Here is a 23,811-nt window from a genome sequence, read left to right as displayed (position 1 = left end):
AAATTGCAAGAAACAAGTGTGAATTGTTAATTTTTTTGAAAATTTTTCAAATTTTGAAAAAATATGGCAAAAATAAGCAAGTTTTTTAAAATTTTTATAATATCTTATGATTTCTTTTTTTTTTGAATGTTTAAATTTATGTTGATCTACATTTCTTACATTCAAAATCATAATTTTTTGTGTTATTAATAAATTTATGGAAATTTCATGAAGATATTTGGGGAAATATAAATTAATAAAAATTTGAAAATGTAATTTGTCTTTGCCTATAAACACTAAATATGTTTTAGATCTATGGATTTATCTATCGTATCCATAGAACAATTGAAATTTCTTCTTTAATATTTTTGTTATTTTTTATATTTTTAGAATTAAAAAATAAATAATAATTGATTATATTTTATCATTTGATCAAAACAATTGAATATATTATAATTCTATGGATGATCTATTGTATCCACAAACCAATTGAAATTTCTTATTTAATAATTATTTTTTTTATTTTTAGAATAAATAAATAAATAAATAAATTTTATCATTTGATCACAATGATTAAATATATTATAATTCTATAGATGATCTATTATATCCACAAAGCAATTGAAATTTCTTCTTTAATAACTATTTTTTTGAATATATATATAATGTTTATTTGTTTTTTATAATTTTTAGAAAAAAATAATAAATAATTATTGATTATATTTTCACTTAGAATTTGTGCCAATGCATGTTTTATGGTTGGATAGGAGAGTTGGGTTTTTCCCCTCCCATAAAACATGAAAACTTTAGAATTATAATTTATAAATTATAGTTAATCATAGGATTTTTAATGAAAGTATAATTAAAATATATTAATTTAATGTATATACACCTCATTGAGGTCTTATATTTAGTGTTATTGATGTATTTTTATGATTTATTAAAGTATTTATAGTGTTTCCAAGTGTATCTATGTGTATCTAAGGTGTATCTCGTTACGTTTCTTAAAATTGCCTTTCCGATACACTTGGCATTTCTAATACTTTGAACCTGGCCTAATGTGATGTGATTTGTCAAATTCATCTTGTTGTCTCTACCTAGAATGGGACCTAAAATAAATGTTTTTTTCCATATAAAACTAAATTGCATTTATTCACAAACTTGGATTGGGTTTGATATCATCATATCGTTGCTATTCCTACCAAAGTTGCTCAAAGGGGGGAGGGGGGGGGGGGGTGGTTAAGTTATACTTTAAGTGACTCTCATTATGCGATGCGAAAAAGACATATCTCTCACCAAATTTATATTGATCAACCTAAAACTTTTTATGTAAAAACAACAATGGTACCTGTTGCGGCTCGGATTAGTTGAGGGCAATGGGGTAAATTCACTCCCAAATCTGAAGGCAGGCCGAAGGCTTTGAGGACTCTGAAGAGGGTAAGTCGAGGCCGAGGACTGTAGGTCGTCGCCTTGGTAATGAGGTTCCTGGAGATCCAAGGTACTACAAAACAAGAGGTGTTAGACGCCTCAGGTGGAGACCTGAGGTGGAAGCTCCGACGCTCAAGTTAATATGAGGTGTAAGGCAGGAAGAGGTGCAGACAAGGCCTCAATGGTAGTCCTCGGATGCACTGGGTCCCTATGAGTAAATGCTAAGGAAGCGAGGTAGGTGCTGGAAGTAAATGAGAGAGTTGTACAAGAATTATGGGATTTGGATCCCTTGTCAAGGGAGAATTACTTCATATTTATACTTGAGCGAGCTGGAGGCAGGTGGAGATAAACGCACCAGATGAGGCCCGTACGAAGTCAGGCGATAGGTCCTTGCGAGTACACCTAACTGCTCCGCGGTTGGCTCCGTACGAAGGTAGTGGGGCTTCCCCCCTACTGTGGCTGGCGCTATCAGGTGTTAGTGGGTTGGGCCTGGCTAGCCTACATCAGCACCAAATATTATTCAATACAACTTTGGTGTGTAATTACTAAAGAGACATACATTCAAGTCTAATAGAAGATATACAATATTATAATCATTTCAGTCCATTTTATTATTAATTATGATATTTTGTTTGTTTTAATTTTAATTTATTAACAATATCAAATATCTAAATAATAACAATTAAACTTGGATATTATAAGCAGTGTTTTCAACCTACCATTGACCCCATTGGTTGAATTGTTTGAACCATCACTCAGTCAAGACTTTAGGTCTGATTTGCATGAAACCCATCATTTGGTCAAAGACTATCCAACCCAGTTGGTTCAACTGTTGACCCATTCAACCCGGTTACAAGTTGCACACTCAATGTATGTGCAAATTTCTAGAGGCCATAACTTTGCACTCGAATGTTTGATTGGGATGATCATTTTTTTGGGTAACTTTTTGAGATCTATGCATCCCAAGGTGCCGGTTACAAGTTGCACACTCAAGATATGTGCAAACTTCTAGATGCCATAACATTGCACTCGAATATCTGATTGGAATGATCTTTTTTTTTTGGGTAACTTTTGAGATCTATGCATCCCAAGGTGCCTTTCTTATATGCCAAAAAAAACCCCTTTTTTGCGTTAAATCATAATTTTAGCCTTTTTTACATATAAAAAATAAAAAATTGAATTAAAAAAATATAAATTAAACATAAAATAATATTTATATATACATATAAAAAATAATTATACATTTGTTATGATAAAATATATGTTTATACATACCTATGTATATGTATGTATGTATTGATGTGGCACAATTTGACCCATTTGACCTCGCCATTTGAACCGATGACCCATGACTTGGAGGCAAAAATGGTTTGGCCTTCGAATAAGTTTTTAAAACATTATAAACACATCTGATCCAATCTGATTTATTTGTAGCCTTGTGATTATTATTTGTTTTTTACTATTGGCGACTGGCACCTTATTCGATCGGTTTGCAACCCAAAAAGAATTTCTATCTCAGAGATTTTTGCACTACTAAAAATAAATGAAGCGTGGTCTATGTTATTCTCAGCAATAAAGATGTCTTCAGTGCTAGATCAATAAATTTTGGGTGGCATTAGACCTTGCATTTGCATTCAAGACCAACTGTCATTTATGGGGATCTAAGAGATCTTGAGAATAATTAATAGGGTAAATTACAAAGACCCCCCATGCTATGGTTTGTGACAAAGACCCCCTGTACTTTGTTTTGCGATAAAACCCCCCTATACTATGACCATAAGACAAAAACATCCTTCCGTTAGCTTTTCCTTGAAATCCGCTGTTATAATATATTTTAATCTCCATATTATCTTTGGAGAAAAATCACTATTCATCTTTAGCGACCTCATATTCCTTCACATTTTTCTCTCTCCCTCTCTCCCTCAGATTCCCATAGATTCCCTTACATCCACCGTCAGTGACTTCACAAGCCCACTACAACTGTGCGTGAGATTCCAAATGACGGAGGAAACCATAAATTCTACGTATCCAAGCAATGATGGCTCCAATACCTAAACCGATACATAATAAATCCCTAAATAAAAAAGAACAAAAGCTATCAAGATTTACATTCTAATCCCCAAACGACAAAAACAAAAAACTCCTAATGGTTTCCTTATCTCCTCCGCCTGAGCTTTATTTGCCGTATAATGCAGCTCATCAGGTGACGGAGGAGTCCGATGCTTGTTAACGTCATTGGCTGGTTTACCTGCAACAGTTTTCTTCGCGAAACCTGTTGATTTTGCTTCGGCTTCTGTGCTTAGAAGCCTCTGCCATTGTAGGCACCACTGAAGATTTCTTCTCCTTCGAGCTCAAAGAGAAGGGGAGAGATGTTGATGAAGACTTCTTCTCTTTACCAGGAGAGAAGGAAATCAAAGACCAAAACTTCTATTTAATGTTTCCTCTCCCTTCACTTTTACTTCGGTAGAGGAAGTCCTTCAAAAAGACCCATCTCTTCGAGTTCCTTCCGGAAGAGGACGACTTGGACGAAGAAGCAGAAACGGAAGGCGTGGTTCCCGTCGATGAAGTTTCGATCTGTTTATTCTCAGAATCCTCAAGGTCTAGAGGATGAAGCTCTCCAGCATGTCGTAGCCCTCCTGTGCACAGATCCACTGCGTAACCTCAGATCTCTCCCTCTCGTCAACGGCTCCTCGCGTTTCTCGAACTCTGTTTCTCTCGACTACTTACCTTCCTCAACCTCGTCTTTGACTTCAAGATCCAGTAGCGGAGCTAAGATCTGAGGCCTCTGCGAGTGAGAAGACAACTTCATCGGCCGGTAGGCTGCTAACAGGTTCGACTCATCGCTCACAGCTTCGGCGGTGTGGACCTACTTCGCACTCATCACCGTCGTCGGCTTCGGCTTCCCCCCCGTCTGCTTCATTGTGCTCGTCTTCTTCGTTGCCGTCGGCGGCGGGGGGTGCGGTGTGTTTGGAGCTGTGGCATGTTTGTGCGAGATCGCTTATATCGTTGCCGAAGAAAGGGAGTATTGTCGTGTACCTTCCGCAGGGGCACCTGGACTGAAAAGGACTGCTACTGCTACTGGCATGTTGTGGCATGCTTGTGTGTTTGTCGGCTGATTATTCGGACAATGAGATGTGGCAGGTTGAGAGGAACGGAAAACAGAGGAAAGCGGGAAGAAGAAATGGGAGGAGAGAAAGGGAAAGGGGAAGGGGAAGAAGAGAGATCGGGGAGAGAGAGAGAGAAAAGTGAAGGGATCTGAGGTAGAAGGGCTATTCGTGTGTCTTGAGGTTGGGGAAGATGAACAATGTTTTTCTACCATTGTTCAAATAGTTATTAGAAAGGTAGTACGGTGATTAAAAACTATTATAACAATGGATTTTAACGGAAAGCTAAAGGAAGGGGTCTTTTTCTCACTGTCATAGTACAGGGGGTCTTTGTTGCAATAGAAAGTATAAGAGGGTCTTTGTCACACACCCCATACTATAGGGAGGGTCTTTGTAATTTACCCTAATGAATATAATGATTTAATTCTTTTAAGGGTAAATTACAACGACCCCCCTGTGCTATGACCATGAGGCAAAGACCCCCCTTGACCGTTTAAGTCAGATGACAGAATGTGTTAAATTACCAAAATACCCCACTAAACTTTTTTTATTTTCTTTTTTTTTTGCCAATTTTCTCTTAAAAACTTATTTAACCTTTTTTTGCCCTTTTGCCATCCAACTAACTAGTCTGGCTTTCCCATTTAGAAATAAAATAGAACAAATAAACGAAATGAATATTATCCATTAAAGAAACACCAACAACAAAGATCAAACACGGCAAAGCAAAAAAAAGTTAAAAAAAAGTCAATAACAGTCGGCTTCCTGCTCATCCATAATTCTCACGAATCCTGCAAGAAAGCAAGTAAAGGCATAACTCAATCGAAAGTTTACATATCAAATTATCAAGTTTCTCCTTCAAATTTCAAACATTCCACTAGAGATTGAGGAACTCAATGTAGAATAGCTTTTCAAAACTAAATTGCCCCAAAACACCTAAAAACTAAAATCAAAACAACAACACAATCCAGATTCGCCTTCAACATTCTAAATCACAGCGAAAGAAATATAGGAAAGTGGGTTTACCAATACCCTTTTGATTATGTCTTCAAGACATCAACTAGAGATAGAGAGAGGTGGAGGTGAAAAAAGGTAATTTAAAGAAACAGCAACTCGGAAAAGGAAAACGTAAATGATGTGATGGGCCAATTTCATAATGCCCTGTACTTGGGTGATGTCAAGGAGCGTGTCAAGATTTTGGAGAATGCTGGCCATTTGCCCCTTGCATATGTTACTGCTGCTGTCCATGGTCTCCAGGATGTTGTTGAACGTCTTGCAGCTGAATTGGGAGATAATGTTCCAACCTTGCCAAAGGGGAGAGTACTATCACTTCTGATGCCTCCATCACCTATTCTCTGTAGAGGAGATTGTCTGTTGAGGGTTATGAAAGGTATCTTTGAGGGTGGGCTGGATAATGGAGGGAGGGGTGCAGAGGAAGATGATGAAGAGGCTGTTGATGGTGATTGGGGTGAGGACTTGGATATTATTGATGCAAATGGCATGCAAAATGGTGGCATTGCTGTGGTGGTAGATGATGGAGAAGGGGAAGAGAGAGAGAGAGAGAGAGAAGAGAGAGAGGGAGAGAGAAATGTGAAGGAATCTAAGGTAGAGGGGATTATTGCCGCTGTTGTTCGTGAATCGTGAGGTCGGGGACGATAAACAGTGATTTTCTCCCTTGTCTGAATAATTATTACAAAGGTAATATGGAGATTAAAAAATATTATAATGGTCTTTTTGGATGAAAGGCTAACAGAAGGGAGTCTTTGTCTCACGGTCATAGTACGGGGAGGTCTTTATCGCAAAACAAACTACAGGGGGGGTCGGAGGGGATCTTTGTAATTTACCCTTCTTTTAATCTATAGTCTATAGACGAAGACAGCTAGATAATCCACTGTTTCAAGAGAAGATTAAAGTGGAAGTTTATAGTAGAAAAACTCTTCCTAAACCCATGAGATAATTCTTTAATTAACGAAAGGACCCTTGCACCAAAAAACTAACACATGAAATATGAACGATATAAAACCCAAGATCCCAAAATCCTTCACATCCCTAAGCTGTGTTTGGCTTCATAGATAATAGGTATTGCCTTGATTTGATAGAAAATAAGAGAAACAGCAAGAGAATTTGACAAAGTTAACAACTTTTCCCTCAACTTTCTGTTTGTTTTTCTCTCTTATTTTTCTATCAAATCAAACATAACTTAAAGGTTTCTCATGTAAGAAATGTCTCTAAAGTTATCCCAAAAGCACATTTTTATAGATGTATAATGAACCAATCATGAAAGGATTTTATTAGATTTTATTCACAAATCATAGAGAACTCCATTAGCATGCAAAGGGTCATGGTTTTAAAAATGAATCAGAAACAGAACCGGTTAGGGGGCCGGTTTCCAGTTAAACGGTTCAATCATCCGGATCAAACGGTTTGACCTGTGATGTCATAAATAAATTAAAAATAAAAAAATATTTATAAATAATAAAAAATAACATAAAATTAAATAAAAAACAAAAAAATACAGAAAATAAAACTATCTAAATAAAAAATAATACAGTACAAAATACATAAAAATAAAATAAAAGAAATCTAAAAATTACACAAAAAACACAAAAAAAATAAAAAAAATAAAACAAAAAATACAGAAAAAAAACTCTAGAATGTTAAGTCCTAAAATGCAAAAATCCTTTACCTAAAATCAAGATTCACAGAGATAGATTCCCCTGGCACCAAAATAAAAGGGGAGAAATATGAGCATTCACTCGAAAATGTTAAATTGCTATGCAACCAAAATTGATCGGTAAAAGGCTTCAATACACATTAATTTTACCTAATTGATAAAAAAATTACACTAATTTTTACCTAGAAGTGCTGCAAACTCGCCTGCCATAAAGCCTAGAAGTGCTGCAAATTGCAAAAAACGCTAGCTGTTGCCGGTCGCCGTTAATCGCGATCGGTCGGTGTGTGTCGCCGTCGAACGCTGGAGGTGTTGGCCGTCGCAGGTGGTCAGTTGGGTGTAAGGGATGGCCGCCACTGCAAACTTGCCTACCGCAAAGCTTGGAAGTGCTGCAAATCGCAAAAAAACGCCGGCCACCGCTGCAAATTCGCCGTCGCCAGTCGCCATTAATCACCTTCGGTCAGTGTGTGTCGCCGTCGAACGCCGGAGATGCTAGCCGCCGTAGGTGGTCGATTGGGTGTGAGGGAGGAGGGAAGAACGAAAAGGGGGTTCTAACCCTACATTTGATTAATTGATTTGGGATGGGGATATTAAAGGAATTTTATTTTTTATTTTATTTAAATCATTGAAAATAAGAAAGAGAACCCACAAACCACTACCCGGGTCGAACGGTTAAGCGGTCCGACTGCCCGGGTTAGCGGTTTTTTGAGTTTTTCAATGTTTTTTAAGATTTCCAGATTTTAGTGTAACCGGACCAGGGGACCTGACCAGTTACCGGTTTTGAAAACCATGCAAGGGGTAGCCTAGTCCACAAGGATCCAACCAATGCAGAGTTAGGGGAGGAACATATGTACCCAACCTTACCCTGTGGATTCGCAGAAAGGGTGTTTCCAAGATTTGAACCCTTACCACCCAGGTCAAAATGGAGCAATTCATCCCTTGTTTTGTAAGAAATAAAATTATTTAATAAGATTTAAAGAGAAAGTAAAATAAAAAAAATGTAACCCCCACTTTATATGAAAGAGAAATAAGGTAGAAAGAAGGTGGTATAAATTTCGCATTAATTTTTAAGATGCAAAATTTGCATTACTAATAAATGCAAATCTTATATCAGATAAAAATAGAAATCATGATTGCAAAATTCATATCTGGTTCAGATTTACACTGCAGATAAATAGAGCGAAAGGCAAATTTAAACAAAGTGGGTTAAAAGGCTGAACTGAGGTCTAAAAATAACCACAAGTACCCAAACGAACTCAGCCTAGAAACTTTTTAAAAAATATGCCAATGGAGAGATGAAGGAGACTATCATGGTCCCGTACCGATCCACCCATCCAAGTGCCCGACTATAGATTAAATATGATATTTTAGTGGGGCAAAATCCAAAATTTCAAGGGCAAACCTACTGTGGCCCACCAGAGAGGCAGTGATGGCAAGAGAATATGTGATTCTAGATAATAATAACAAAGGCTGGAGGAAATTTTGGCTTGAAGGCGATTGAAAGCTTTCATTAGGCGTCTTCAATGCAATCTTTCACCTAACATGGTACACTTGGAAGATAGTTGCTTTGTCTAGCTTTGGATATTCAATTAACCCAACCACCGACAGAGTTGCTGAAAAAGCTTGAAATAGAACTTTGTGATTTGTTTGCGAGCATAAGGGTTTGGAATTGGAATGATTCCAATTGTTTGGTTGGGTGGTATTGAAATCTTATTCCTATTCTTGGTGGAATGACATTCTTCAATTTTAGGGTAAAGAATGAAAATTCATTCCAACCAATTTTTGATTCCGATTCTATTCTAATCTGAACTAAACAGGTGAGGAGAATAGATAATTCTAATTCTGATTCTGAATCAAACGGACCAAGGAGGATAATAAATTAATAGAGCGATATCTATTACCGTTCATATTTGCGTTACTGATCATTGTGAAAAGAAATAAAGATCTTGTGATCTCAACAATGTTGATAGCTATATCGCAATGTATTGGAGCATATCGAAGGATATGTATCGTGTTTCAGGGTCACGAATACGTTAGGCCTATTTGATAGTTTTAAACGCTAACAATCTTTCTTAACATACGTATCTCTTAATTATGAGACCAAAAAGCCAAAAACAAGAGTATCGAAGTTGGATTCAGTTCAATGGCCAAACTGAATACACATAACAGGAGAGCGAATATGTTTTTTCATGATCAGTGGCAGAAAACCCAATTAAGGTCAACCGTAGGATCAATTGGAACAGTTTAGGCTTTATTACTGATTTTCTTCTCTATTTTTAACACATACACAGAAGAAGGGACTGTTGCATAGGAGTGTCAATGGACTGATTTTGGATTGGACCCCATCCAAACTAAAATTAATTTGGACAGATTGGACAGACCAACAAGACATATTTAATTAGACCAATCTAGAGTTAATGGTCCAAAGTATTTTATTGGATTAGATTGAACCTTGTCCATCCGAAATGAATTTATATTGGATTGGGTTGGATTGAGACAATATCTGGTCCATTGATAGAAGGAAGATAAGAATGTGTCAATAAACCAGGTTTGGGTTAAAGTCGATCTAAATTAAAACAAACTTGAACAAGGACACAAAATGGTCCAAAATGATCCAAAATATTCATTGGATTGGATTGGACTAGACCTGGTCCATTTGTAATGGATCGGATTGGACCAAATCCAGTCCAATTGACACCCCTACTGTTGCAGGGATACCAAATTAGAGAATACTTGTGTATTTTGTGTGCACTCAAGAATGACAGATCTTGTGGTCCATTACCTTTAAGCTTGCATTACACGGCCTTCCAAGTTTCAATTAATACTTCGTATGGAGGAATCTCTGGTTCCCTTGGGATAGAAGATGACCAGAAGAAGAGCCTTTACAGTTACAGTCACAAAATTAGGCACACTTCGTCAAAAACCAACCTTCTGTGTGTGGTTTGATGATTTTAACCACCTAAACTATCACCTTCTTTTGGACCATTTGAGGAGACCAGACAGTCCCAAAGAAAAATGGAAGTTGTACTTACTACTTAGTCCATAGACAGGATGGTCAGCTTTTTTGCATAGGTGGGGTTCCTGAATGATGAGAAGTTGCAGAAATTATCCATGCTCTGTGGATGATGGACGATTGCATTTTGCCATATAACAATATCCTCACTGCATTATTATGATTTATGATGAGTATATATACGACATACATATGCATGAACATACTAAGGAGTGAATCATTGACTCGCTTCTGGGCTTAGACGTGTCTTCTAAATCACTTTTCCGATTCAGTATCATACTGCATCAAAATCATTCCAATAAGAATATTCAGATATCGATGGACGATGATCATGAATTCAGAGTTTATACCAGTATTTGTGTTAACAGGTATGATTATGCTGCCTTCATCACCTTTGGAATTTTGAATGCCGTTGCATTTGAATTGACTGACGTTAGCAAGCTGACCATCAAGGAATGTAATACATAGGATTTGGAAGCTTGAAAGAGCGTTTGGATGGGGAAGAACCAAGTATGTCACTCCATTGGTCTCCAGAGTTCCCGAGAATTCTATATCCCTCATTCGCTATCTCAGTTCTCTTTTCTGACTTGTATAAAGTAGAAGTCTTTCCGTCATCATCCAAGCTTCTACATGAGTTCCAAATCAAAATTTCAGTTAGAAACTTCAAAGGGCACACTGATTTTGAAGATCAAAACCTCTAAACAAACAAATAAAATAAATAATGAAGACTCTCTCGAGTTAGAGCTTAAGATTCAAAGTTCTAAGATGTAAAGTCATTTGAATTATGAGTTTATATTAGAAAGAAAATCTATATGCTTTTCCCTTCACTTCATATTTATTTATTTATTTTTGTTTTTCTAATTGTAATCGGATGAAAGACAGCCAAGTTATGGTAGAACAACAAACCCAAGACCGAAATCAATTGCCAAAGAATAGGGAAAAATAGAAGAAAATGCGAACAGAGAAACTCAAGGAAAACACAGATTTACGTGGCTCGGCTTATAGCTTGCGTTCATGGGTGGAGGAGCTGAAATCCACTACGAAAACAGCAATGGAGAAATACAAAATTGTGTAAATACTCACACTTTCACAAAAACCTAAACCCCAATACACCCAGGTTCTCACTCTCAAACTTTCTGTCTTTTCCCGCAAGCCAATGATCCATATTCCATAAAAGAGAAAAGCCCCAATAACATAACATAAGGCATTTGGGTAGGACCTATAATCTGAAAATGGACCGGAGGCATACTTCCTCTACTTCCACCATAAACCACTATGAAATTTTGCCTTCAAGTTTTTCTCCACAAATGCAGAGGGGAACATGAAACAGGTCACAACAAGAATTAATGGCACAACATAATATTTTCTTATGATGGGCATATCCCTCAATTCCTAGCAATCCAATAGAGCTATAGGCACAAAAGTGCAAATAATGGGCCAAACAAACCTCAATGGGTTTGCCTCCATGGGCTTTACCTCCAAAGGATTGGCCCCCATTAAAACATTGAATGTATCAAATATCAGCATAAACCGATTATGTCAAAGTCTTTGGTTTGAGTATTATTTGTGTAGCATCTCTTTAAATTACCAACCCTACAGGACCTACCAAATGATGGATCTTGATCCCTAAAACATGGCAAATTATGGGGACCCTAGATCCATGTATCAGTCCTGTGTCTCTGACTCCCTAGATACAAGGCTTGGTCTATATAACATAAATGAAACTATCCAACCTAAAAATCAAATGAAACCATAACTCTTATACAAAAGATCACTCTGATAAGAAGATCTTAGCATCTGCAAACTGAAACTTTAGAGAGAGAGAGGGAGGGATGTAAGCATTCAGATGGCCAGATCTTTTGGTTTAATCAATTAGCCATTTTTTCTGGTTCCCTTTTAGCTAGGGGACAACAGTTCGGACAATCAATATATTAAATTATTAACCAAAATCAGTTGAGGGATATGACAAACTGAACTGAGAACAATAATTGAAACCAATTAAAGTTTGAATTGGTACCTCAACGTAAGCCTGTCCCAATTCTGAAATCCTGCATTTTTCAAATTCTTAACTGTAGCACCCCTCCGCCTTTCTTTCCGCCCACTCAACAAGAACACCTTGAATCCCAACCTCAGTACCTCTTCATACAGCTTTAAACTGGACTCTATGGCGGGTGAAATAGCCTTGTTCACCCATTTGTCGAAGTCGCGCCCATTGAAAGCCTCTGAACTAAAATTCCATAAGAACCCTAATCAGAACCCAATTTGCAGAAAACTTCATAGGTCCAATTAAGAAGAAAAGACAAATCAGAAATTCAAAATCCTACTAAGAGGAAGAAAAGATAAAGCAGAAATCAAAATCCTACTAAGAGGAAGAAAAGACAAAGCAGAAATCAAAATCCAAATAAGAGGAAGAAAGGACAAATCAGAAATCAAATTCCTCCAACACACATTACTACAAGGTCAAATTAAATTGCAAATATATAGGAAGAGAGAGCCCCACCCATAACCATGCTCGGCATAATACGGAAGAGTCGATAGCAGTGTGTCGTCGATATCAAAAACCCAGACGTCCTTCCCGTCCCCAACCAACTGGACACTCCTCGCATATGCAATCGCCTCCTGGGAGACCTTCTCAAGATCGATACAGTAACCCCTTCCCGTCATGTAGTCCTTCACATAACTAGCACATGCTGGAGCTGGAGGGATCGTCTTCCATGGGCTTAAGTTATTGGTCTCAACAGCAAACCTCCCGGTACATTTCAATTGCGGCTCTTGCCCGAATTCTTTCAACTCGATTTCCATTTTGTCAGGATATTAGGTGATTAACGCTCTGGGAAGGACGTGAGAGTCGAATTCTAGTGAGCGGAAACGGCTGAAGAGAGAGCCATTACGAGGGAGAAGAAATCCCAGAAAATTCATATGAAAAGACTTGTGGGATTCACAAATCAAAACCCCGGAAGTTAACGGAATTTATAGAGAAAAAGAGGAGAATCAGAACAGAAGAGAGAGAGTTGAGTTTTCGTTTGTTGATGTGACCATATCACCACAAGTCTGCATAAGCCAGGAATATTTTCTCATTTTCCGGCTTGAGAAAGGCACCGTGCGAATTTTAAAATGTAGTTGTTAATGGAGGGAAAGGGGAGAGAAAGTATTTTGTTGACTAGGGTGCCAGTCAATCCAGGTCGTTCAGTTGACTGACTAGCCTTGTTAATCGGTAGGCAATGGGAATACAGCCATATACAGGTGCCGAGGGCCACAGACTACAATTGTGGACAGTAGGAGCTGGCCAGAACAGTCATTGCTACCATGTATTGAAAACATCTGGAAAGAGGATATTGATCCGAATTCCAGTTATAGTTGGTTGAGGATCAGATCCCAATAAAGCGTTCCGACAATAGCTTTGAAATTGTGCATGGGAACATTTCTATGGCAAGATCAAAGATGAGATCACATCTGCACTCCACAAATGCTTCACACGTGTATTGAGAGCATTTCGTAAAGTTGTCACTGAGAGATTGTTTCCAATGCATGGTTGAGATATGTTGTGGGGTGTTTGTGGGATGCAAATATGAATTCATAAAAGATGTTCCCAGTATACAACTGCAATGACCGGGGCTGATAGTTGGGAGCCTTGTTGGTACTAAATCAGGTCTCGGTTGAACAACATTTTGAGGTGTATTTTAGGGTGAGGAAAGTTTTGTTTGGTTGCAGGTGAAAACGAAAAAACAAAGGCCTTGTTTTAGAAAAAGATTTGGATTGCACTTGGACGGATTTGGCCCAGTTGAAATTGTCATTAAGGCTCTTACTGTTTTGATTTCACTTGGCGTGTGTTTGGAATCGTGGGTGTTTATTGAATAAACGCTGCCACAAAGGCACCACTTCAGCATATCCCCATTGTGGATCCATACCCATACAAACTTGCAAAAGCAGGCCTTGATTTATGCGTGCCTATTGTTGGGGGAAGCTTCATTTTAGCGCTTCTCCCAATGGGTAGGTGTTTTATTCACTGTTTTTTTTGATGTGGTGCCTAATGGCACCTAAGTGTTAATAAACGGGTTTATTATTATTTTTTTCGGTTTTGCAAACAAATCAAATACAAATGTTTAGTAAATAAACGCCCACAGTTCTAAAACATACTTGGTAACATGGCACAAGTTTCAACTAGTGTGAAGTTTTTCAAAAAGTCATTTTACTAAAATGACTAAGTTTTTTGAGCTAGTGTGATGGAAATGGAGGTGGTGATGGAGATCACATCAGCGCCCCGCCCCACAGGGTGTGCCACATGCACATCTCAGCATGCATTGGGAACATCTCCATACTTGTCAATGGGAGATGTTCCCAATACACAGTCTGGATGTGCCGTGGGGCGCAGGTGTGAACTTGTAGTGATGGTATTTCTGATGCTCATGCTCTCCCACGTTTCACATGTATCTCTTAACCCTTTGTTTGGTTGGAAGAAGAAGGAATGACTTTTCTAAAAAAAAGATATTTCAATCTAGACCAAATCATTTTGTTGATTTTTCAAATGTTCAATTTTAAATTTTGGAACAGGAGGAAAATCAATAGGTGTGATCAAGGGGCGGGCCTGGGAGGGCTTTGGGCCCATTAAATGTAAATCACAGTTCACAAAGACCCCCCTTATACTATGGGGTCAGATCGCATGAGCTTTCACATTGTCACAAAGCAAAGTGTCAATCAGTTGGTTGGTAAGGTCTCCTGTTGGTTGTAGCAGAGACTTGGGATCAAATCCCACCTGCACATGGGTTGGGCAGGGGGACTTATGGATTTGGGGGATGGGCTACACCTATTGAAGCACTTTGTGACAAATGTTCACCTAAACTTTCCTTATTTTCTTTTCCTTGCCATTTTCTAACTCTAATTGACCAAAAATGCCTCCATTTCTACAAACAAAACCAGTTACAATAACAAGAATTATTTTAGTGGCATAGATTTTTTTTTTTTTTTTTTTAATTCTTGATTCATTTCACCAATATGAATGTCTCTCTTTATCTTAAAGTATAAAAATGATCCAATCCTTTCTCCAATAAATGAAGAAAAACCAAACAAAATCATAGCTTTGTATCTATCAAAAATAAACATCTACCATTTCATTTGAATATTGAATCCAACTAGAAATCTACAAGAATCTAGTGGAGCAATTAAGTGGACATCAATGTTATATTTAGAAGACTAAGCAAATAAGAAATACGTAGTTTGAGGATTTAAAAAAAAAAAAAAACAGCCAGATGAAAATCTTTTTTCTTTTTTTATTTTGTTCTAGAGCTACACAACAAGGGGTAACCCATCCCCTAGCTGGTTGGCACTTGGTACCTTACGAATGAGAACGTTTTTCAAAATTAACCAATAAAACTCTAACAGAGGAGGTATTTGTCAAAAACTTCAGGGAGGTATTTGTAATATAAAATGTTATTAATAATATGCTCATACTGTTTCTTTCAATATTGAACATTTAATACATCAATACTCCTGTTTTTTTTTATTCAATTCCATTAATAATTCATGAATAGATATATTAGGGGGTTTCTACATGGTTTTCAAAACATGATCAGGTCGGACAGTTGAATCTCAAAAACCGTTGATTTTGGTCAGTGAATCGTTGAACCGGACAATTAACCGTTCGACCCGATAACCGGACCCCTGATCGATATGATCTCCGGGTCAATTTTAAAAATCATGATTTCTACTGTTTAAACCCATAAATCTTCAGATTTAGCATTTCCGTGTGCATGTTTGTGGGTCGGGCTTCCCAACCAAACTGAAAATGGGCCCCCCTAAAAAATCATATAGAATGACTTATTCTGTTCTTTCTTTTATTTTGGGGGGATGAGGTTTGACTTCGATGACAGAAAGACGTAATGCCCGGAAAACTTCTAATCAATTGGCATTATAACAGTGATAAATTAATAATGTAGGTTTTCATCAAAATTCACAGAGGGTTTTGATTGATTAAAGTTTTTTTTTTATATCATATTTTAGATTTTCCGTTTTTTTTTTTGTTATAAGTTAGAATATGAACAATCAAAGTCAAATTAGGAGATTTCTTTAAAGAATATTTTATGGCTATAAAGGAAGAACCTACAAAGTGATAATAACACTTAGCCATGAAGGACCAAGACTTGGCACTAATCTAACTGTTTGTTTCCAATGAAATCTCATTTGTTGAAACAGTTTAAAGTCTAGTTTACTTTTGATTCGGGTTTTAGCTGGAATGGGATTCTCCCATATGGGGGAATGGCCATTCCCGACCCCACCCCAAGGAATGTGATTCCTATTCCGATCCATTTATTTAATTATTTTTTTTACAGAAAACAGCTTATTCGATTCCAACCCTTATTCCATTAAAGTTTGAAGGCTGTGTAAGTAATTTCTTCAACCTCCATACTATCCGCTGCCACCACGGTTGACCCCATCTCCGGTGAAGTAAGACAACTGTCAACCAACCCCATATCTGGTGAGTTAAGACCGTCGTCGACCATCCTTCGTTTTCTTCTCCTCCAAATCAGCCACCACCATTGCCCATCTCTTCAATTTCTGGATTTCTGTAAATATCAGAAACCAAAAGGTAGAAGCATGATGTAAGAATGGAGTTAAGGAAGTTGATGGATCAGAGAAATTCATCAAGGAAAAGAAGTTTCAGGTCATCGATCTCAGCGACATGTCTATGGAGTCTATCCCCAATCCATCTCTGAATCTCGCCACTATCAGCAACCTAGATATTTTTGATTAGCCTTTTGGCTTCTATTTTGCTTAGCTCTTGGAGGTCTTTTTATCTCCACACATCAAATCTAAATGCAGTAAAATGAGTCTTAGGTTGTATGGCTTCTAGTTCTTCTATTTCTTTAAAAATTATTCTTCCTCTTGGTTTCATACACTCTACAGGTCATTTGATAATATTATTTTATTTCTTGTTGTATTTTAATGTAAATCCAAACATGTCTATAAACAGAAAATCTTCTAAGCATGTCTCTTCTTCAGTTATCTTGTTTTATTCCTAAATTTAGTTTATCTATTTTTTTCTGCCTAGTCATTAAACAACGATACTGTTGAACATTGTCATGTCAAATTTTCACTCAAACCAGCTTAAATCTTCCCCAAACTCGATTGGGTGTTTATCCAAACTCCAAGATCTTGAATGTCTCTGACAACCTCATCAAATCCCTCCTGAAAACTATCGAGAATAGCTCCAAGATCTTGAATATCTCGGACAACCTTATCGAATCCCTCCTTAAAACTATCGAGAACATTTGCATTCCAATCAAATGCAGCTTTAGCCTTGTTTGTTTCCTCTTAACTCTTAATTCTTATATCTTAAGAGGAATCTTTTAATTTTAACAAAAAAATGGTTGTTTGTTTCCTCTTATCTCTTATCTCTTGAAGTGCAATCACATAACTTTTTATTTTTCAATTATGCCCCCAAAAAAGACCAACAAAAATCTCTCATATATGAGGTCAAAAGAGATATTTGATAATTTTTAGAACACAAAAAAATAGTTCGTCAATACCAATATACCTCTTAATGTAATTATTACATTTTTAGATGTCAGAGTTCAGAGCAAACAAACAGGCTCTTAGTTACAAATAAAATTGTATTACAAACAAATTAGGATTGAAGTTATGAAAAGCTTCAGACATTGTTGTTAATAAAATCAATGAAAGATTTAGATAGTTTTCTTTTGAGATTTATACAGAAAACAGGATCCTGTTGGAAAATGTAAGTTGACAATGGTTGGTAACATCCAAGTTGGTTGTTGGAAGACCAATGGGAAGGCTGTTGGAAGAGTCACCCGTCTGGGAGCTTAGCTTTGGGTTCTGCAGGTTTGAACAAGTTAGTGTGGAACTGGAAATTGACTACAGGGGAGAGCTGGATAGGAGTAGGACCACCAATTTGGGGACAGCGTGAAAGCCCTTTTTGTTGACGTTTACCTCTATATATACGTCATACCTCTAGGTGTTGTTATCTGACGTTAAGGGTTAACTTAAGCCATTTCATAACATGGTTGGTTGGCAAGTCAGGCCGTCGCCCTCACTCAGCTCTACTTCTTTCTTTCTATATTTCGTGCTTCATTTTATATTACCTAACACATATCAAGAATCAAGGGTGAAAAAAGGGCAAGGTGCATGTGAGGGGTTCGGATTTCCTCACACTCACTCGCGGAACCGTTCCAAGTCAAACAGTTCAACAATTTTGAACGAATGACCCATTCTAACTTAAAAAATGTCTACCCAAGCAATTCTCCCCAAAACGACCAATTCAGTGTTCCAAAATTTCAGCCCAAAATCAATTTCCAAATGAGGATAGAGTTCTCTTTTTGCTCATACATTGTGTTTCTTCATACTGATTAATGTGATGATTTGATGAGACTAAAAAGTATCTTATTTTTATTCCCAAATATTTATTCTTTTTCATTATTTTAGCATTTAATTAGACTCATTATTCTTGTATTTCGATTCAGGGCAAGTAAGAAGGCGATTAGAAGAAAACAAGGCTAATTGGATGATTTTTCATAGTTTCGGCACCATTCAGAAATCTGGGCATAACTCTCTATTCCAAACTCCGATTTAGATAATTCAAGATGCACTAGAAAGATGAGGGATAGACCCACAACTTTTATGTTTTGGGTTTTGACAGATTCAGTCCGCATTGAAAACAAAATCAGGCCCTAAGTCGGAGCAAATTCGTAGCAAAGCCCATTTCACAACTGAAACCCAATTCGCAGAAGAGCCTTGTAGCAGTCCAAGTTATTAAAGCAACCCAACTCGAATTCAAAAGCCAAGAGTCTCAATTTCGAATGTAATCTCCAGAAAGAGAGTCTTATCAGATTTAAGTTTTGAATTTAATCCTAGAAAGATAAGATGATTGAGATTAGATCACTAGATAAGAGATATGATATGATTAGTTCAAAACAAATCAGGACTTTCTTAATTGAGGTTAATCTCCTAAAAGGAGTTGGAAAACAACCCTCTCCCTCAGCTATATAGGGGGGGGGGGGGGACTAGCCTCAATCATCACTCAATCAATCAAGCATCAAGCAACTCAATCAAGAAAGATCAGTTCGGACTTCTAAGAAGCAAAGCCTGGAGGATTCGAAAATCATGAGCAGCTAAGTTTTTCTGTTCTGGTTCAAGGGGGGAGGTTCGATTGTGTCATCGTGAGGTTCTGCATTTAATTCAAGTTCTTGCTTTTTAATTCAAGTATTCGTTGATTCTTGTACTTATTCTCTATGGATGTTAATGTTAATTAGTCTGACAAATTAATTAATGTTGATTTTCCTACTGCTATCCATGGTTCGGTGATCCATAATTGTCACGAATAGTATTACAAGTAGCAATTAGGTTAATATCTTTCTGGGTCAATTGTTCATGACAGCCTTTGACCAATGTATTGACATGTTTTAACCTAAAGGGAATCAATAGAACAAGATTCAATAATTGCAGCTATCTCAATTATTGTTATTTTGGTTTAACTGTTTTCACAAAGTTTAATGCTATCACTAGTTAATATGGAGCGCTATCGTACCTAGTCGATTAGTGATAAATGTTGATCGAATGCTGGGTTTGGTCAGCTGATTTAGGAAAACACAAGGTTTATTATGGCTTTCCTAATAAATCTAAGGTTAAATGCTTGAATTGCAAGACTGCCGAAGTTTACCTATGATCGATGACCAATTGATTAATCCGAACCCTTGAATCAGAATTCGGTAAGACTGATTTCTCTTGTTTGATATTGCTATTGCTTTCTTGTTCTTTTAGAAATTTTATTTATTTAATTTTTCCACTCTATTATATTGCGCATTCGGCTAAGAAATTATTCCCTAGCTCCCTGTGGGATTCGACCTAGTACCACTATTACTACAAAAATTCTATTGTGGGACTAGCATTAATTTTGAGGGCTTCGACAACCCGTCAAAATTTTGGAGCCATTGCCGGGGAACTACTTTAATTTCTTAGCTTGTTACCTTCTATTTGTGTTAACCTTCTTTGTTTTATGACTCGTGTTTCTCAAAGAGGTGAACTAGAGTACAACCCCGAAATTGAGAAGACTACTTGTCGTTTAAGGAAGGAGGCGAAGCAAAAGAATGACCGTTCACCTCCAAGGGTGAATTCTGAATTCGACTTGCCAACTTGTGATCCACCTATTTTCGAAGAGGAAGAAAGGATGGCTGATAGAGAGAGAACACTAAGGGAGTTGGCTGCACCAATCATGAACCAACAACCCCTATGCATAATATATCCCACTCTCGAGGTAGCCTTTGAACTAAAATTTGGATTGATTCAATTGCTTCATATTTTTCATGGCTTTCCAGGTGAGGACCCTCATAAGCATCTCAAGGAATTCCATGTTGTCTGTTCAAGCATGGAACCACAGTGTATGATTGAGGATCAGGTAAAACTTATAGTTTTTCCTTTTACTTTACGAGATAAAGCAAAGGATTGGTTATACATTCTTCCTCCCGGTTCGGTACGTACATGAGATGAGATGAATAGAATGTTTTTAGATAAATATTTTCCTGCATCCCGAGCTGCAAATATTAGGAAGGAAATCTGTGGGGTTCGACAGTTTGGTGGTGAGACACTATACGAATATTGGGAAAGATTTAAACAGCTTTGCGCTAGCTATCCCCACCACCAAATACCCGAACATCTCTTGATCCAATACTTCTATGGAGGACTCCATCCTATGGATAGAAGTATGGTAGACGCAGCTAGTGGAGGAGCCTTGGTCAATAAAACACCCGAAGCGGCTAGGGAATTGATTTCCAACATGGCCGAAAATTCACAACAATTCGGAGCAAGAACAGATGGTACTATCAGGCGTGTTAATGAGGTAAGTCATTCTAATTTAGAAAATCAAATTTCTGATCTAACTGCCTTGGTTCGACAACTGGCTGCAGGGCAATTGCAAACGACAAGGGTATGTGGTGTCTATTCAATTCCTAGGCATCCTACGGATATGTGTCCATCATTGCAGGATGGTTCGATGCAGCAAGTTAGTGCCGTAGGAGGATTTCCGGGCCAACCCCAACACAAGTATGATCCCTATTCCAATTACTACAATCCGGGGTGGAGGGATCATCCCAATCTGAGCTACGGAAATCAAGGAGGACAACAGAGATATCAGCCTCAAGCTTTCAACAGACAACCCCCAATTTCAGCACCTATCTCAGCGCAAAGTCAGTCCTCAAGTTCAGGTATGTCATTAGATGAAATCGTTAAGGCTTTTGCTACTAACACTCAACAATTTCAGCAGGAAACAAGGGCTAGCATCCAGAACTTATGGAACCAAATCAGTCAGCTTGCTACTTCCATTACAAGTTTGAGGCGCAGAACTCTAGAAAGCTACCATCGCAGACGGTAGTTAATCCCAAGGAAAATGCTAGTGCAGTGGTGCTGAGAAGCAAGAAGGAATTGCAACCACAACCTACCTCACCAAGGAAGGCAGATAAGGGACAGAAGGAAGAGGAGAAGAAAGATTCAAACGAGAGCCCCATTAAGGTTATATCCGACCCTCCTCTCCCAAAGATTACTAATGCCATTGTGCCTCCATTTCCTAGTAGGTTGGAAAAATTCAAGAATGAAGAATATGAGCAAGAAGTCTTGGAGACCTTCAGGAAGGTGGAGATAAATATACCCTTGTTAGATGCCACCAAACAAATCCCAAAATATGCAAAATTTCTGAAGGAGTTGTGCACTAACAAGAGGAGGCTACGAATCGATGAGAAGGTAAGGGTTGGAGAAAACGTTTCAGTTGTCATTAAGAGGACCTTGCCGAAAAAACGTGTCGATCCAGGTATGTTCACTTTACCTTGTGTGATTGGCAATAAAAGAATTGAGCGTGCCATGTTAGATTTAGGTGCATCCATCAATGTCATGCCATACTCGATTTATTGTGCCTTGAGATTAGGTCCCTTAAAGGAAACTAGGGTAATCATTCAGCTAGCTGATCGTTCTAACGCCTACCCGGAAGGGATTGTTGATGATGTGTTGGTGCAGGTTAATGATCTAATCTTTCCAGCCAACTTTTACATTCTGAAGATGGAGGAGGACACGGTCACAAGTTCAGCCCCACTTCTATTAGGCAGGACATTCATGAAAACGGCCAAGACCAAAATAGATGTGGATGAGGGTACCCTCTCCGTCGAGTTCGACGGGGAGATTGTTAAATTTAATATTTTTGAAGCTATAAAATATCCAAATGAATGCCATTCGATCTATTCTATTGACACTATTAATTCAATTGTGCAGGAAGTTTTTGGAGAAGAGGATATGAATGAGGAGCTCGAATTAAGTGCACAATTGGACATGGAGGAGGAGTTCGATACACCCTACGAAACTCCGGAACCGATACCGGAACAAAAGGTAACAAATTCTGATATTCCATTGTCATTTTCTCATAAGAAATTGCTGCCTTCTGTTTTGCAGGCTCCGAAGTTGGAATTAAAGACCTTGCCAGATCACCTTAAGTATGCATATTTGGGCGACAAGAAAACATTGCCGGTGATCATTGCGAAAGGGTTGATTGAAGAACTAGAGGAATGACTCATCAAGGTTCTAAAGAATATAAGGCGATTGGTTGGACCTTGGCTGACATAAAAGGGGTCAGCCCCTCAATTTGCATGCACTGGATTCTTTTGGAAGATGGCACCAAACCAGTCAGAGAATCGGAAAGAAAGCTCAACCTGGTAATGAAAGAAGTGGTGATGAAAGAAATACTTAAGTTGCTGGATGAAGGGATAGTCTACCTAATTTCGGATAGTAAGTGGGTAAGTCCTATACATGTTGTATCCAAGAAAACTGGGATAACTATGGTAAGAAATCAAAATAATGAACTAGTCCCAATGAGGATACAAAGTGGCTGGCGTATGGTAATTGATTTTTGAAAACTTAATTTGGCCACTCGAAAGGACCACTTCCCATTGCCCTTCATAGATCAAATGTTAGAGAGATTAGCAGGCAAGACCTTCTTTTGTTTTCTCGATGGATTTTTAGGATATTATCAGATTGTTATTGCCCAAGAGGACCAAGAGAAAACAACCTTCACGACCACCGAAAAGGAGCTATTAGCTCTAAAGTGATTGTATTTTCTGATCATGCAGCTTTGAAATACTTGCTGGCGAAAAAAGGAGTCAAAACCGAGGCTGATAAGGTGGATACTTTTGCTCCAAGAGTTTGATTTAGAAATCAATGATCGAAGGGGAGCTGAAAACTCGGTGGCAAGCCATTTAAGCAGGTTGGTAAAAGATGAAGACTCCTCACCCATCTTTGAGTTTTTTTTCCGGATGAGCAACTGTTCCACATAAAAGGTATAGTCCCTTGGTATGTTGATATCATGAATTACTTGGTCACCGGAATTTTACCTAATTATCTCAGCAAGTCAATGAAGAATAAAATCAGATATGAGGCAAAATATTATGTTTGGGACGAACCCTATCTATGGAAATTCTGCTCCGATCAAGTGATTAGGAGATGTGTCTCTGAACATGAGCATATATCGATTTTAAATTTTTGTCATAATTATGCTTGTGGTGGTCATTTTGGGCCAAAAAGAACTGCTCGAAAGGTCTTAGATAGTGGGCTGTATTGGGCAACCTTATTTAGAG

General features: G+C 37.8%; 1 protein-coding gene and 1 pseudogene across 2 annotated transcripts; both read right to left on the bottom strand.

Moving 5' to 3' along the window:
• Positions 1-3,651: 3,651 nt before the first annotated feature.
• Positions 3,652-4,492, bottom strand: LOC148804355 (uncharacterized; annotated as a pseudogene).
• Positions 4,493-9,257: 4,765 nt separating this feature from the next.
• LOC104610468 (acid phosphatase 1-like) lies at positions 9,258-13,388 on the bottom strand. 2 transcript variants are annotated; one of them, XR_016080920.1, is made up of 4 exons: positions 12,693-13,387; positions 12,210-12,419; positions 10,585-10,818; positions 9,265-10,471 (listed from the first exon to the last, which is right to left on the bottom strand). XR_016080920.1 is itself a non-coding variant. In XM_019199946.2 (3 exons), exons 1-3 carry the CDS (start codon positions 12,992-12,994, stop codon positions 10,641-10,643), a joined length of 690 nt encoding a protein of 229 aa, XP_019055491.1. In that variant the 5' UTR covers positions 12,995-13,388; the 3' UTR covers positions 9,258-10,640. The 2 variants fall into 2 exon arrangements, 1 of the variants encoding a protein (XP_019055491.1); XM_019199946.2 differs by having other exon boundaries at positions 9,258-10,818; positions 12,693-13,388.
• Positions 13,389-23,811: the final 10,423 nt, after the last annotated feature.

This window comes from Nelumbo nucifera, chromosome 1, assembly GCF_055504915.1.
Source record: "Nelumbo nucifera cultivar China Antique chromosome 1, China Antique-T2T, whole genome shotgun sequence".
Lineage (NCBI taxonomy): Eukaryota > Viridiplantae > Streptophyta > Magnoliopsida > Proteales > Nelumbonaceae > Nelumbo > Nelumbo nucifera.
This window is presented reverse-complemented; position numbering and strand designations above follow the sequence as displayed.